The following is a 16,400-nucleotide window of genomic DNA, read 5'->3' on the forward strand; positions in this document are numbered from 1 at the left end:
AAGAGTGAAGTGATAATCAACATTTGTAAGTCTAATTAATTAAAATTGTCAAAGAAGGGACTTCCCCGGTGGTCCAGTGGTTAATACTCCATGCTCCCAATGCAGGGGGCTCAAGTTTGATCCCTGGTCAGGGAACTAGATTCCTCATGCCGCAACTAAGAGCCCACATGCAGCAGCAAAGATCCCACGTGCCACAACTAAGACCCAGTGCAGCCAAATAAATAAATATTTATATAATTGTCAAAGAACTGGAGTTTTAGGAAATGTAAATCAGAAAAAAAAATTGAGTCATATGTAGAATTTAGTCCACAATGCAACTTATGGGTATTCCTAGGAATATCATAATTCACCGCTATCATTTTTTAAATTTCTTTTGTCTTTAGCACAATAATGCTTTGAAGAAATTGCAAGATATTAAATTATGGAAAAAGGAAGGAATTGAAAGTTCATTATGTTTTTCTCTTTTTCCCTGCCCCAAAGTTTAGAATGTTATTCATAAAAGCTTTCTGTACTCACATTATTTTTAAAGAAGTTTCTTTTTAAATTATAAAGCTAATACATTCTCATTACCAAAAATAAGAAAATATATACAACCATAATGAAGAAATAAAATACATCCATAATCACTTCATTCAAAAACTAAGTTCTAGTATATTAAGGTGGTTCATTCTAGACTTTGACCATATGTATATATTTTTCATTATGCTATAAGAAAAAAGCCCCAGTATACATACATATAAACCCAAAACTCTCACCAATGTTAAACAAATTCAGATACTAAATTCAGAAGCAACCAATACTTCAATTGCTGAATTCTGCATTATACAAATCACTAAGTTCAATAAAGCTCATCCCAGCTTCTATCCCCTTACATTTGTTAACTAGTCCAGTCACAGACTAGTGAATATACTTAATGCCACTCAGCTGAAACTTAAAAATAGTTAAAATAGTAAATTTTGTTATGTATATTTTACCACAATTTTTAAAAAGACAAAAAAAAAAAATCCCACAAGATTTTTACCTATAAGGTGTTTTTTTCCAACTCCTAGACTATAAAATCCTTTCTGTCTAAAATGTTCTGATTAAATGGTTTCCCTGGTACTAAAAACTTCCAAAACCTGATGCACAAATACTTATAATACTGTTTTTCTACCAAACATTTAAAAAAATATTCTGGAATGTTAAGAGTGCTCTTAACTCTAGTGTTATAAGCAAACTAAAAAGGTGCTTTAGTAGCTTTTCCCCATCCCATAACTTGAGATGGAGTCCAGGAGTTTAGAAGTGCACAAGTAAACAGCAGTGAGCAGGGTATCTGCTCTAGAGGAAATGTAATTAAAAGTGCACAGAGTTAACCTACTTCACTAGGCAAATTAATTTTTTTTAAACTTATAAATGAAAAGAAATACAATAGAAAGATGTCATCTGAGTATTATCAGGGATCTGATGTTGCAATACACAGCTTATATATTTCAAATATCCACGGCACCATATGCATTTAGTCCAATTTTATTTCCAATTGTTTTCATTCAAAACCTGTATTAATAACTGCTTGATGTGATGGTTTTCTTCTTCAGATCTGTAGTTTCTTTCAATAAAATTGAAAGCCATATTATTGCTTAACACCTAAAATATATTTTGCTTAACTTTAAATCTACTCACATACACTCAGGCTAAAAATAAATGCTCTTCCACAAGTTAGGTTTGGGGGAATTTTGTAGGTTTTGTTTTATTTTTCAGTTTTAATTGGCACCATGAGAAGCAGCCAACTAGATCCTTTTTCAGTGTAGTCAAGGTTAACTTTTTCACTTCCACACCATGATTAATTTATCATGTGGTACCTTCCTATTAAACTGGTTTTTAGACTGTGAACTTTTCTTTCAGCTTCCAACAGAGGATTTCATTGCTTCAGGAATTGAGGTGTGTCTAAGTTTTTACCTGGGAGCAAAAGTGATGCAAGCATTTCTGGTTTAGGGTGGAGAGGACCTGCATAACAGGCTGTCTGCAGACTCCTGAAGACTCTTGATGTCCTGAAGACAGCAGAGACGCTGAGAGGGCTTTCCTTAGACATCGCATGCAGGCGGTTGGAAGGGCTAAAGCAGCAGCTCCCTTGGATTTGTTCACCAAGGAAATCAGAGACAATGGCTTGGCTCCTTTACAGAACCACAGGGGCTCTGGCCATTTTAACGGTAAGTCCTATTTTTTTCTAATAATTGCAAACTTTCCCTGTTTCCCTCCTTGTTAGAGAATGCTATATTTGACTGCTGAATCCCTATTATAAATTCTAAAAAGAGTTCAGTAGAAATAAAGATTTTAAAATGAAACTGTAAAGATTACCAATTTCCCCCTTTTGTTGCTTTTTTTAATGTTGTATTTTCACATAAGAAAATAAGGCAGATGATAGAAATGAATTTGAAAGTTGGCATTTAGCATTTCTTTAGGTAAATAATTAACTAAAGAATTAAATAATCCTGGTCTCAAGTCTATTTTCCACAACACCTTCTTCAAAGTAATGCTTTTATTCATCTTTTTATTTATGCTTTTATTCTAATACACAAACTAAAACACATAAAAGAGAACAAGCTCTATTTTCCAAGGTTTTATATCTCTTAAGCATATGGCTAAGAATTGTACATGCCTGGTCTTGATACCTGACATGTTTTTAAGTAGTCAAAGACCATGGAATTAGAATCAAAACAATGTTTGACTCTAGAGAAGTTGGGAGGGTTACTAAGAAAACAGTGTTTTATGTTTAGCCTTTATGTGCAAAAGACATCCAACCTTTGGGTACAAAAGAAGACAGAATATTTTATAAGCCAGTTTTTCAGAAGAGTAATACTTTTGTGGATTGGGAAAGTTTTATATAATATTACATAAAAGAAAAGTGGAATCTGGAGAGCAAAGCACTAGCCTGGGGCTTCCTTGGTGGCGCAGTGGTTGAGAGTCCGCCTGCCGATGCAGGGGACATGGGTTCGTGCCCCGGTCGGGGAAGATCCCACATGCCGCGGAGCAGCTAGGCCCGTGAGCCATGGCTGCTGAGCCTGCGCGTCCAGAGCCTGTGCTCCGCAACGGGAGTGGCCACAACAGTGAGAGTCCTGCATACCACAAAAAAAAAAAAAGTATTTATTATCTAGTATTTATGAAACCTCTAGTTTAAAAAGCTATAAAACAAAAAAAAAAAAAAAAAAAAAAAAAAAGCACTAGCCTGGATGTTACAGACTAGTTTTTTCCTTAAATGTGTTGTTTTAGTAAAGAAGAAAACTTGTCACAATATTATCAGTTACACAAAGATATCAAAATAGTGAAATATACCATAATGAATATTTTTAAATTCCTAATACTGACTCCTCATTTTATCAATAATAAATTGGGTTGGCCTACACATCAGTTTCCCTCATTTCCTCATCTAAAAAAATTGAGATAATTGAACTTCAAGAAGTTATAGGAAGATAGTTCTCAAGGAAGAACATTCTAAAAATTAAATATGTTTAAAATTAGAATAGACTGCCTGTGAACCAGTTTCCCAGCCTTCCTTCTCATGGCAATGGTCAAGCAGAAAAATTGGTATCACACCCTTCTGTTTGAGTCTGTTTCTATTATGACAGTATAACTAATTGTTTTGGCAATCTAATGAATTTAATTGACCCAGGAACGTTGTAAAAAGAAATGTGACAATTGTAATGACTTCCCCACTTTTCCAGATGGTCCTTTCTGAACTAAATGAACTGCAGGTAGCCTCATAACCCATCTGTCCAAGCCAATGACCAACCTGGGAAGCTAGGGGATATGTGGAAGGGAATGTCGGAATAGCGTTGTCACGGAGTTTGACGGCCACATGCTTAGAGGAGCTTCTTTCCCTGCTTTGACATGTACCACTCTCAGTTACCATTCTGGTTCTGGAGTGACTGTAAGATCCTTATACTGAGGGCTGTTTTATTCTTCTTTGTATCCCCAATGCCCACCATAATATCTGTCTTACAGTGGATGCACAATTGTTTGAAGAATGGATAAATGAATGATTGAATGAGGTCTCTCTCTCAACTATAACTTCCCCTCACGGTGCCTCTATAATGCTAGTCATGGAAGAAGCTATGAGAGGTTAGAACATTTTGCTCCCCTCAGGAAAATTTAACAGGCACACATACACAAACACACAAGCTATTTAAACAACAATATAACTTCATACATAATTGTTAAACTGAGAGGTCTGGACCTGCTCTTTCCAATATGGTAACCAGTAGCCACACGTGGCTATCAACCACTTGAAATGTGGCTGATCTGTATTGAAATGTGCTGTTAAGTATAAAGCATACACCATGTTTTGAAGATTCAGTATAAAAAAAAATGTAAAATTTATCATTAATAATTTTTGTGTTGATTACATATTGAAATGGCAATATTTTGGACATATTAGTTTAAAATATATTAATAAAATTAATTTCACCTTTTTAACCTTTTTAATATGAATAATAGAAAATTTAAAATTATATATGCAGCTCACATTTGTGGTTATTATATTTCAACTGGATGGTGCTGGTCTACTCTTAGTGGAAGGCAGTGTCAGTCAGAGGTGAGGTAGGCAAACCAGGCTCCATGGACCAGGTGAGATTTGAGCTGCTTTTTGATAAGTATAGATGGGCCACAGGGAGATATCTTCGGTTGTCAGCCCAGCACATGCAAAGGAAGGCGCAATTACGGCACTTGCCTAGAGGCAATGGACACACTGATTTGGCTGGAATGATAGTCTGCATTGGAGAATCTGGACACGAAGTTAAAAAGGCAGATGAGGGTCAGACTGAAAAGTGCATTCTGTGAAGGGTAATGAAACCCTTTTAGAAGTGGGGAGCCACCCAGAGTTTCGAAATAGTTTGGTGATGGGAAAAAACAATGTTTTTAAAAGCACTGTGGAGTGCGAAAGCAAATCTTTTGTTATTAAAGGGTGGGGTCTGAAAGTTGGAAGACCTGTTTGGAGGTTTTGAGTTAATGCCACCAACCTATGACCATACAAGTGTTGCCTAGAGAGGTAATATATGAAAGCTAAGTCACAGACTCCATTCTATGCCTGTACCACTGACTCACTCCAGGCCTTGCTTCCTTAGCTGTCAAATAAGAATAATCATATCCCCCTGACTAATGAGAATGACCATAGTAAGAATAAAGGAGCAATGTGCACAGGAAAGTGCTCTGGAAAACATAAAGTGCTTTGTAAGACTCTAATTCCTATTATTTGTAATATTTTAGTAATAAAGATGAATCTTGATTGATGAAGCAATCCAATATCCAGTACTAATAAATATATGAAAATTAATTTCCTCCTGAGCCTTTCCAAAAGTTAAGATTCTAAAATCAGAATAACCTTGCCAAGAAATTCCAGCCAGCCCTGCCTGACTTGAGCAAAACTTAGGAAAGATGTCATTACTTCCACCTATTACCGCTCCCACTTACTTAATACCCGAAACCGGTTTTCACTTAGAACACTCAATGTCCATGACGTTTCTCATAAACTTCTTAGCCTTTGTCTCTTCCTTTCCTATTAAGAGTCATTCTGGGGCTTCCCTGGTGGCGCAGTGGTTGAGAGTCCGCCTGCCGATGCGGGGTACACGGGTTCACGCCCCGGTCCGGGAAGATCCCACATGCCGCGGAGCGGCCAGGCCCGTGAGCCATGGCCTCTGGGCCTGAGCGTCCGGAGCCTGTGCTCCGCAGCGGGAGAGGCCACAGCAGTGAGAGGCCTGCGTACCGCAAAAAAAAAAAAAAAAAAAAGTCATTCTGATAGCCTAAGGTGAGGGCTTGCTTTGGGAAGTTTATCACAAGAATTACATAGGCAATTGGCTACTATCCATAATTATACTATGAATAATTGAATTTGCACATTTTTCTTGCATGGCCACTGCACAGTTGGCCAGGCTTTACACTGCACAATGCCAGGAAGGGCATTCACATAAACTACAATGTGAACAGTGCCCCCTGGAGCTGTGCAAGTAGCAACCTACTCAATTGTATGGTGGAGTGCTGGTTCTTGTCTTTTTCTGATGTTCAAGAAAGAGAAAGTCCTTACGTGCCTTGACATGAATAATAATAATAAAAGGTCACTTAATATCACAGTGGCTCTTTTACACCTTTTTTTAAAAGTCTGGACAAAAGTAATTAACACTTATTAAGCAGTTACTGTAGGCTAGGGATCATCTATATGCTTTAGACGTGTTAATTCATTTAATCCTCGCAACAAACCTATAAAGTAAGTAGAATTATTATTTCTATTTTACAGATGAGGAAACTGAAAAATTAAGTAATGCTCCCAAGTTATTCAGCTGGTACATGGTGAGACTGGGATTTTAATTCAGGAATTCAGGATCCAGTGTCCAATTTTCTATTGCTACATTTGACTGCATCCTACACAGTATTTAAAATGAGCTCTTGAAAACAGCCATGGGTATTTGTTTTCACCTCTGTCATGATACAAGGCTTAACTTTCTAAATTGAGCTTATTCTAAATATCAGTTATTAAAAATTGAACCTTCCTAAATTAATTTTTAAGTAATTAAACATATATCATTTTTTTTCAATTAAAGAATTTGCCATCATTAATACAAAGCTTATTAAAATACTTCCAGGTTTTTAAATTTTTATTTAAAAAAGTCTCTCTATATATAAAGCTATGAGGTATCATAAAATATAAATCACTCATTTCTTCTGAATTGTACATATGAAATTTATTCCAACATGTATTGAATGACCTCTATGATCTGACACATAAATAATCATTGTACTTAACCAATTATAAAAATAATATCACCAACCTATGTATATATATTCCATGAATTTTTCCAAAAATAATTAATAATTAAAAAAAATCAAGTTTAAAATTTGTAATGATTTCTTTGAATTACCCAATTCATTCTATAAATTTCCCAGAGGGGAGTGGGTGTGATCCATTCTTATCCCATTCTGAGAAGAGTGGTCATGCCCTAGCCTGGCTAGGACTAGCTCTGTGGATCCAATGCACAGTCTAACAGTCTGTCCTTCCCCACACTAAAGTATCAGATTACTCTAAATAAAACCTTGGCCAACTCAGGAAAAAGCAATTGTTATTATATATGATATTTAAAAATCCAGTCACCCATATCCTCAAAATATATTTATTGTGGACCTACCATACTCAATAGGAATCTTAATGATATAACTACATACATTTTAATTAGCAAATAGGGCATGTGAATATCAAATCACTTTATGTCATATGCTTTTTAACCTAATAATCTCATTTGCTTTTAATAAAATATTTCTAATTCTTACATATGCCAAGGTATTTAGACCATATCAATGCTTTAAAAACCATGTAGTCAAAATTATAAAAATAGGGCTTCCCTGGTGGCGCAGTGGTTGAGAGTCCGCCTGCCGATGCAGGGGACGCGGGTTCGTGCCCCGGTCCAGAAAGATCCCACATGCCGCAGAGCAGCTGGGCCCGTGAGCCATGGCCGCTGAGCCCGCGCGTCCGGAGCCTGTGCACCGCAACGGGAGAGGCCACAACAGTGAGAGGCCCAGGTACCGCAAAAAAATAAAAATAAAAAAAAAAAATAATAAAAATAACCTGGAAACAAAGGGAAGAAAGAAAAGTAAAGAAATTCTCAAGATATGGAGTGTTTTCTCCACACTGGTATTTCCTAGACTCTAGGCCACAAAAAAAGAAAACTTCGTTGATTTACATTGTCAAGAAGCTATTGAAATATTTATTACATATTCAAAATACTTATATGAACAAAGTAACTAAAACATCTAAGTAGCCACATATAAGTATTAATGAACTAAAATAGGAAAGATTTTTTAAAACACTATTCGAAATAATGTAAGCCTATGATTATATGTCTCAATACATATATAAAGATCACTGCATTATTCAGAAGTGCCCCATATTCCTAGAAATACAAAAATAATCCCATTTTCACAATATTCCCTAAAATTGGAGAACATTCTTGTTGGCCTGACTTTAAAAGAGAGGATGGGAAACAGTAAAGGTCTGGCTGAGTGACTTCTCTAAGGGCTCTGATTCAATGAAATGATTGAACAAATAAGAAACACCTGTCTGCAATGCTCATTTTCCATAGTTCAGGGTTTGTCCTTCCTTTGCTTCCCAGGAAAACAGAAATCATGTCTTAACGTCTACTAGAAGAATCATTCTCCGTGGGGCTAGTACAAACATGATTCATATTTTCTGGATGACTCTTTCTGGTTTTCCTGTAAAAGACATTGTGCCTGGTCCATCCCTCCTCTCACGTGTGGCTGAGTTGTTCTTATGAACTGAGAAAGTAGTACAATGACTACATTGCTCTGGTCTTTTCTCCCAAGTAACTCATGTTATTGTTTAATAAAGAGCAGCAAAGTTGTAAAATCATTTTGAGACCTGTTAGAACCACAAGTAATGGTTCTTTTTCATGACAATTTTAAAAAACACCCTTTGAAATAAAGATTTTACTGAAATTTTTAGAATGGAAGGGTCCTGGCATTCTATGTCCGGTATGATTATTCCTTTGGTTCAGACTGGGACCTGCCTCTTTATTATAACCTTCCAAAATAAACAATGTAATAAATCTACATTGTTTCAGGAATAACTGCAGCCTTTGCCAGGAAGAAATCTAAACTATCATATAACTTTCTTTCTATGACTAGTTTTTTTTCTATTTATTTACACTGACTTTGTTTAGAATCTAGTGTAGTGGTGATGTGCATGCTTTAGAGTCAGGCTGCAGGGGTTCAAATCCTGGCTCTCCTGCGGCTGTTAGTTGGGGCAAAGTACTCATTCTCTCATGTCTCCATTTCTTCATCCATGAAATAAGGATTACAATGATAGAATCTCCTTCAGAGGACTGCCATACTAAGTGAGATAGTAAACATAAAGCTCTATGAATAGCAACTGACACAGAAAAATAGTCATTTTTTTCTTCTGATTTATTTTTCACAGTCTTTTCCCTACCAGATTCTCTTCAGATTAGGTAATCCGTGAGTCACAAAATAGTGGTTAAACATCTGCTGAGGGACAGGTATTGTACGAATTGCAAGAAGAAAAATAATACAGAAGCAATGATTTGGGAAGTTTGCAATTCTCCTGGCTCGATATCACAATGCACATAAAGCCATAAGAAAAAATAAATCATGGTAAACCATTACGAGCGAAACTGCATGTTATAGAATATGTGTTGTACAAACACAGAAAAGGAGACATCAGTAAGGACAGTTTCAGGGAGACTGTTGGAACTTGAAATGATCTTAAAGGATGAGTAATATTTAAGTCTGTAAAGGGAAAGAAGAATGCATTCCAGGGGGAAAATGACACAGATGAAGGTCCTGTATGCTTTTGAGAAAGTGAAGACCCTGGCCCACCTGGCTTCATTTTATCTTTATTTTTAGTTTTTTTCAGATCAGTATGAATATTAAGCTCAAATTTAAATTGAACTAGTAAGGCAGAGATGCGCAGATCCATGTCCCACAGAAAACAACACTAGTGGTTGGAATAGCATATCCCGATCTTTTACGTTTCATTCTCTAAATTAGACTAGTTCCTTTCCACTCTCTTCACTCTTATATGACTAAGAAAATGCCTTACCCTGCAATTGCAACTAACTAATACAGCATTGCCTTTGTACAAGTCAGTAGCGTAGGTCATGGCGTTTAATAATCTCCTATGGCACTTTCTGAAGCTTATCACAATGATGCTCATCATTGTTTCCCAAAGCAATAGCTTCCATAGCTCCAGGGAAGTGTTTATAGAGCAGCCAGGTAAGAAATGTCTGGTTGCTGCAACAACTGTTAGAATTTTGAAAAGTCCAATAGATTCTCCTGTGTACCATCATTGAAATGCTGTAGTCAGATTAAAGAACTGAACGAACTTGTTTATACAAAGAGTATTTTCTTTTTTTTGGAAGGATTTTGTCCTTTGAATACTGCATCTCCAAATCTACTTCTTTTGAAATAGAAACAAACTACAATATGAACAGCAGAATGTAAAAACCAGGATTATTATCTTATATAATTACTTATTTGAAGAATTCACATTTAATTTGACTTTATTTAAATGTCTACAGGTGGTCCTTTTGGTTCATGGAGAATTGAGAATAGAGGTAAAGTATGAAAAAGTTTTTTGTAATTAAAGTAATAGTTTAGTTAAAAAATTAAAATTGTACTCAGGAAAAATAAATATTTAATGTTTTAAATTATTTAATAATTTAATTGTGAAAATATAATTAAAATTCTAATTGCTAACCTAATAATATTTAAATACTAGCAAGAATAAGTGTCATTATTGTAACTTATCTCATGCATTCTTTGTATCTTAAATAAGTCAACAGGTTTTCGTTAAACCTGTCTTTTATGCACAGAATAGTTAGATGTTGTGGAATATATATAGAAAATATAAAATATGATTAAATGCTAATATTAAAAATCATATAGCTCTGTAGCTATTCTAGTTATTTAATGTTTCTTCTTTGCTTGACAGTGTGAGGGAGAGAAAATTAGATATTTAACAGTCTTAGAGATCTTGAAACATAGGAGGCTCCTCAACCTAGGTGTCTATAATTAATACTCAAAGCAAAAAGTTCCAACAATGTGCATAATAAAAATGGAATCCCTTTTTCCATAAGACAAAAGGACAACATGAAGAATATGAGACAGCGGTACAACAAGGCAAAAGGAGATACAAACGTGAATGGGTGAAATTTGCAAGACCCTGCAGAGAAGAAGAAGACAACTCGAGAAGAAATCCAATTGCCACAGTAAGTCTTATGAGCAGAAGTAATGTTTTCAGAATAGATGTACTAGATGTAAATTAAAATAACACGGCAATTCCAATTAGCATAATGCAGACTGAAGAGTCCACAGAACAAATAACCTGGTATCTTCAACAAAACAAAAAACACAGTAATAATAGTAATAACAATTTAAAAGAGAGACAGATGAAGGAGCTATAGCTTCTAGAGTAATAAAACGTAATTAAGAGGCATTTCAATCAATTTCAACGGATAAACCTTTTTGGATTCAGATTCTAGCAAACAAATAGAAAAATTATATGGAAAGTGCTTTGTTTGGGGCAGCAAATTATGCTCAGAGAATAAGATTTTTATCAGTAATTTATTTAACACGGGTTCACTGCAGGAGTTATAATAATTTCACAAGCCAATAACATATAAGATAATGTCTCTCAATAAACCAATAAATACCGTACTCCTAACCACAAGTAGATAAATCACACTATTGTTCCAGGCAAGGGAGAGGTTAAAGGAATACAGTACAAATGTAGTTGAGTTGTACTTTTCTAGGAGTTGGTTCTTGGGAGAGTCAGTTTAGTCAACCACAAGCTGATGTCCAGTGCAAAAACACAAGTCCCTTATCACTAGAGCACGTTACTAGGGAACAGAGGCGGTGGTACTGGCAAGCAAGATCGTGGTTTTCACCACTGCCAGGCAAAGAGCTCCCTTGCCCAGGCAGGAGCTAATAATGCCCCAACGTCTTCAAGAGAGCTATTTAGGTCAGCAAAGAGTTGCCTTGCCCAGACTGAACACTCTCAAGAGGTCCTCATAATCTCTTGATATTTAAAGCTTAAATGTCCCCCAGCCATAATGGCTGCTCCACATGTTCGTATCAATAAGCCCCAAACATTGCTCCCCAATAGCTGAGCTACTGTTTATTGACAGCCACGGATGTCCATGACGACATCCTGACACAGCTTCCTCAACGTAAGCAACTTCACTCTTAGAACAAAACAAATTTATTCTTAGATTTCTTTTTAAAGTGGATTTGAAATCATACCATACCAATACACAGCAATAAGATAATTAAAGATGGTTGAGAGTCAACATTGGATTGGCCATGTATTCAGAATTGTTGAAGCTGGGTGATGAGATATATCAGGTTCATTATACTCTTCTAACTTTATAATATATTTGAAGTTTTCCCTATTAAAAAGTTTAAAAAATAATAATAAAAGCAATGCATTCTAATATTAACACTTACTATATAATCCCTTTCCCTTTTTTTCTCCAGCTCCTCCTTTTTAAACTAAAATAAACGTCTTTTTTGTTTTTTTAATGTTACCTGCGAAGGAAGGGAGCATTCAGAAGTAGCCTTGTCAATATCAAGTGTCCTTGACTTTCTCCCAACCTTTCAACATCACCATGGTGACCACAATCTGGGCAAATATTCTAAAGCCAGAATGATTTACCAACACACTGGTCCATAGTGGTCAACAGAAGCAAACATTTTGCGTTTATTTCACACTCCTACTATCTATCAAGGCAAAAAAGGAAACAGCACAGTGTCAAGAAAGTGTGAATAAAATGAATAGCTGACTTGAGAGTATGGAGGAGAGGAGGGGAAGGAATAGGCCTGAGTGATGATCACCTTAACATTTTCGGTATTTTGGGCTACAGATTACTTCAGACTTCCACGCAACCCAGAATATTACCTACCACATTTCTGGAATAGGAATCGATCAGCCACCTTTGGGAATCTTCATTGTTGACAAAAACACTGGAGAAATTAACATAACAGCCATAGTTGATCGTGAGGTAACCCCAAGCTTCCAGGTAAGTTTGTGTCCTCGATATCGGCCACCCTTCCCCTGGTGCACAGTGGCTTTAGGAGGTTAATTTAGAAGAGAGATCAGTGCATGAATCCATCCACCAACAAATAACAATATTAGTCCCTCTACAAAGAGCCTCCCCTGGACTTCCCTGGCGGTCCAGCGGTTAAGACTCTGCGCTTCCTCTGCAGGGGGCGCAGGTTCGATCCCTGGTTGGGGAACTAAGATCTTGCATGCCTCGCAGCATGGCCAAAAAATTTAAAAATCAAATAACACAAAGAGCCTCCCCTTATGGTTGTGCCCCTGAAGGAATACCCCAGGAGGATGCATGAGCGCTCAACTCCAGCACGCTGCTTGCCAAGAGCTTCATGCTGCCAGGAGACACGTACCAGCCTGCAGGAAGGGGCAATTTGCCCAACTGGTACACCCAGAGTCGGCACTTTTTCCTGCTTTGTCTCCTCTCTGGGGAAATACTTTTCCTCTTTGCACAAAAGCACTGTACATGCCAGGAGAGGCCTTGTCTCTACAAGTTTTAATAGTAGGCAAACTAAAGTTTGTAGAATGTTAATTAACATTTCCCCTCCTTTTCTAGATTACCTGTCGTGCTCTCAGTGTCCTGGGACAAGATGCAGAGAAACCACTTATACTAACAGTCAAAATTTTAGATATAAATGACAATGCTCCAGTGTTCTCACAAAGTATGTTCACGGGTGAAATTGAAGAAAATAGTGCTTCGAGTAAGTCTTTTGCAGTAACTACCATTTTTAATTTTTTTTTTCAGATACAAGTATCACTATAGTACATCATTTTTACAAGCTAATTTATCCTCTTAGTTTCATCAGTAGTTTTGAAGAAAAATTCATCAAGATAACCTGAGTCTTCCTTTCTAATATTTGTGGTTGAGCTACTTGTCCACTGCCAGTGTACTATATTTCCAAGTCGTGATTGTGTTATCAAGTCAAAGCTTATCCTCGTCACAAAGCTAAGGAGGTGGCTTTAGGCAACCTGGATGCATCAGTTATGCTTATTTAGATTATAAGGGACAGAGATACACTCACTACTTGGATAATGGGGGGGAAGGGAGAATTATAAGGCCAACCAGCAAGGGAAAAAATAAAGAGAAAATAGTCCCAACCTCAACACAACCAACCAAGGCTTAGTGAGAAGTGGAGGATTTTTACAGAAGGCAGCGCAGCTCACCTGCTTGACAGAGACAGTAAGAGATATTGCAAGTGACATGTAATATTTTTTTAGCGCACAGATAGTTTTTTTGTCTTTTTTTTAATTAATTAATTTATTTTTGGCTGTGTTGGGTCTTCATTTCTGTGCGAGGGTCTTCTCTAGTTGCGGCAAGCAGGGGCCACTCTTCATCGCGGTGCGTGGGCCTCTCACTATCGCAGCCTCTCTAGGCGCGGAGCACAGGCTCCAGACGCGCAGGCTCAGTAGTTGTGGTTCACGGGCCTAATTGCTCCGCGGCATGTGGGATCTTCCTGGACCAGGGCTCGAACCCGTGTCCCCTGCATTGGCAGGCAGATTCTCAACCACTGCGCCACCAGGGAAGCCCCACACTGTTTTGTTTTGTTTTTTTTTTAACATCTTTATTGAGGTATAATTGCTTTACAATGGTGTGTTAGTTTCTGCTTTATAACAAAGTGAATCAGTTATACATATACATATGTTCCCATATCTCTTCCCTCTTGCGCGTCTCCCTCCCTCCCTCCCACCCTCCCTACCCCACCCCTCCAGGTGGTCACAAAGCACCGGGCTGATAACCCTGTGCCATGCGGCTGCTTCCCACTAGCTATCTACCTTACGTTTGGTAGCGTATATATGTCCATGCCTCTCTCTCGCTTTGTCACAGCTTACCCTTCCCCCTCCCCATATCCTCAAGTCCGTTCTCCAGTAGGTCTGCCACACAGATAGTTTTAAGATTTTTTTAAAAAAATTTTTAAATAGATTTATTTAATTAATTAATTTATTTATTTATTTTTGGCCGCGCTGGGTCTTTGTTTCTGCGCACGGGCTTTCTCTAGTTGCGGAGAGCAGCTTGCGGTGCGTGGGCTTCTCCTTGTGGTGCCTTCTCTCTTGCGGAGCACGGGTTCTAGGCGTGCGGGCTTCCGTAGTTGTGGCTTGTGGGCTCTAGAGCGCAGGCTCAGTAGTTGTGGCGCACAGGCTTCGTTGCACCGCGGCAGGTGGGATCTTCCTGTACCAGGGCTCGAACCCATGTCCCCTTCATTGGCAGGCATATTCCCAACCACTGTGCCATCAGGGAAGCCCTCTAGTTTTAAGATCTTAAAAGACAAAGATCAGTTTGAAATTGTGCTGAATATTTCATGTGAACATAATGTCAATCTTTACATATTCTTTAATAAACTTCTTCCGTATTCCTAGACTCACTGGTGATGATCCTAAATGCCACAGATGCAGATGAACCAAACAACTTGAACTCTAAAATTGCCTTCAAAATTATCTCTCAGAAACCTGCAGGCACACCCATGTTCCTCCTAAGCAGACACACCGGGGAAGTCCACACTTTGACCAATTCACTTGATCGAGAGGTAAAGCAAGGCACTGGGGAGCGTTCAGTAACTCAGGATTCGGTTGTAAGAATGCTAAGAGAGGTGACTCCTTTCTACCTGAGAATGAAAGGAGGAGGGAATAGAGGTTCCCAGGACTCACGTGGCCCAATCTGGGGAAACTCCTTGCATCCTAGTGTGATTCTGCTGGGGTGGGATGTGTACTTGAGACCTGCGCAATCAACTGTACCTAAGGAAACAAGTATCAGCATACCTGTGGGAGTTAAAGCGGGGGAGTAAGGGAAGGCATTGCATGCACGACAGAGACTGAACTGGGGTTAATCCCTCATATGATGGAGGAGAAGGAAATTTCTTAGATGGAGGGAGAAATTTCTATCTGGAGTAAAGCCTTCTCTGGTGTCGTGCTTTTTCTCCTTACTTCTTTCAAATCTACCCCTACTTCCGGAATACTAAAGAATCCTCCTCCTCTCTCTGCTCCATTGTCCTACCACCACATCTCCATCAATGCACGCTACCCCGTCAGACTCTGTGTAACTTTTATACAAGTGATTTTCCAAACAGACCAGCAGGGAAGCTCTGTGAGTTTCCCTCCGATAAACATCCCACCATCCTCATTATCCCTTTTTGCTCTAAGTGTACTATCCTGCCCTAAGAAGCTCAGAGAAAACCTGTACTAGCCTCATAAAGACTTCCACCTAACCATCCAGAGCCCCCACATACCTCCTCTATCATGGGCAATGAAGTGCGTGTGGTCCTTCTAGAGAATGAACCATGAACTTGAATATTTTCACCTCCTTCCCATAGGAAGCAAGTAGTTGTCATTCGTATCTCTGGCACTAGAGATTAATCATTTTTCTTTATTTTTTTCTCCAAATTTAGCAAGTTAGCATGTATCAGCTGGTTGTGAGTGGTACAGACAAAGATGGAGAAGGACTTGCAGCACAATGTGAATGTAGCATTAAAGTGAAAGATGTCAACGATAATATCCCAAGCTTCACAGAATTGCAGGTGTGCCTTTCATTCCTTGAAAAATAATTCTATATATTTTTTAGGTTATACCTTGCCATCCTAATCCAGGATTTGCCTGCTTGCTGGCTTTTATTTAAGCTCTCTGCACTTTTCTTTTAAAATAAGCTATTGTAAAATATAAGAATTCAGTAACCAGCAAGGAGGCAATACATAATTAGAGAATTAATGACTAATGCCATTCAGAACGAATATAATTCATTTAGATAAAACCTGCCAGTGAGCCTTAAAGTTTGCTTTTTTTTTTTTTTTTTTTTTTTTTTTTTTTT

At 37.8% G+C, this 16,400-nt stretch overlaps 1 protein-coding gene across 1 annotated transcript in view; it reads left to right on the top strand.

Moving 5' to 3' along the window:
• Window positions 1-2,138: 2,138 nt before the first annotated feature.
• The window catches only part of DSG3 (desmoglein 3), a 29,546-nt gene continuing 15,284 nt past the window's right edge, over window positions 2,139-16,400 (top strand). The window contains 7 exon segments of the mRNA XM_007455236.1: window positions 2,139-2,186; window positions 10,074-10,109; window positions 10,632-10,763; window positions 12,417-12,572; window positions 13,161-13,305; window positions 14,960-15,126; window positions 15,985-16,113. Of these exon segments, the coding sequence (XP_007455298.1) occupies window positions 2,139-2,186; window positions 10,074-10,109; window positions 10,632-10,763; window positions 12,417-12,572; window positions 13,161-13,305; window positions 14,960-15,126; window positions 15,985-16,113 (813 nt within the window).

Source organism: Lipotes vexillifer, unplaced genomic scaffold (assembly GCF_000442215.2).
Source record: "Lipotes vexillifer unplaced genomic scaffold, Lipotes_vexillifer_v1.1 scaffold90, whole genome shotgun sequence".
Taxonomy (NCBI): domain Eukaryota; kingdom Metazoa; phylum Chordata; class Mammalia; order Artiodactyla; family Lipotidae; genus Lipotes; species Lipotes vexillifer.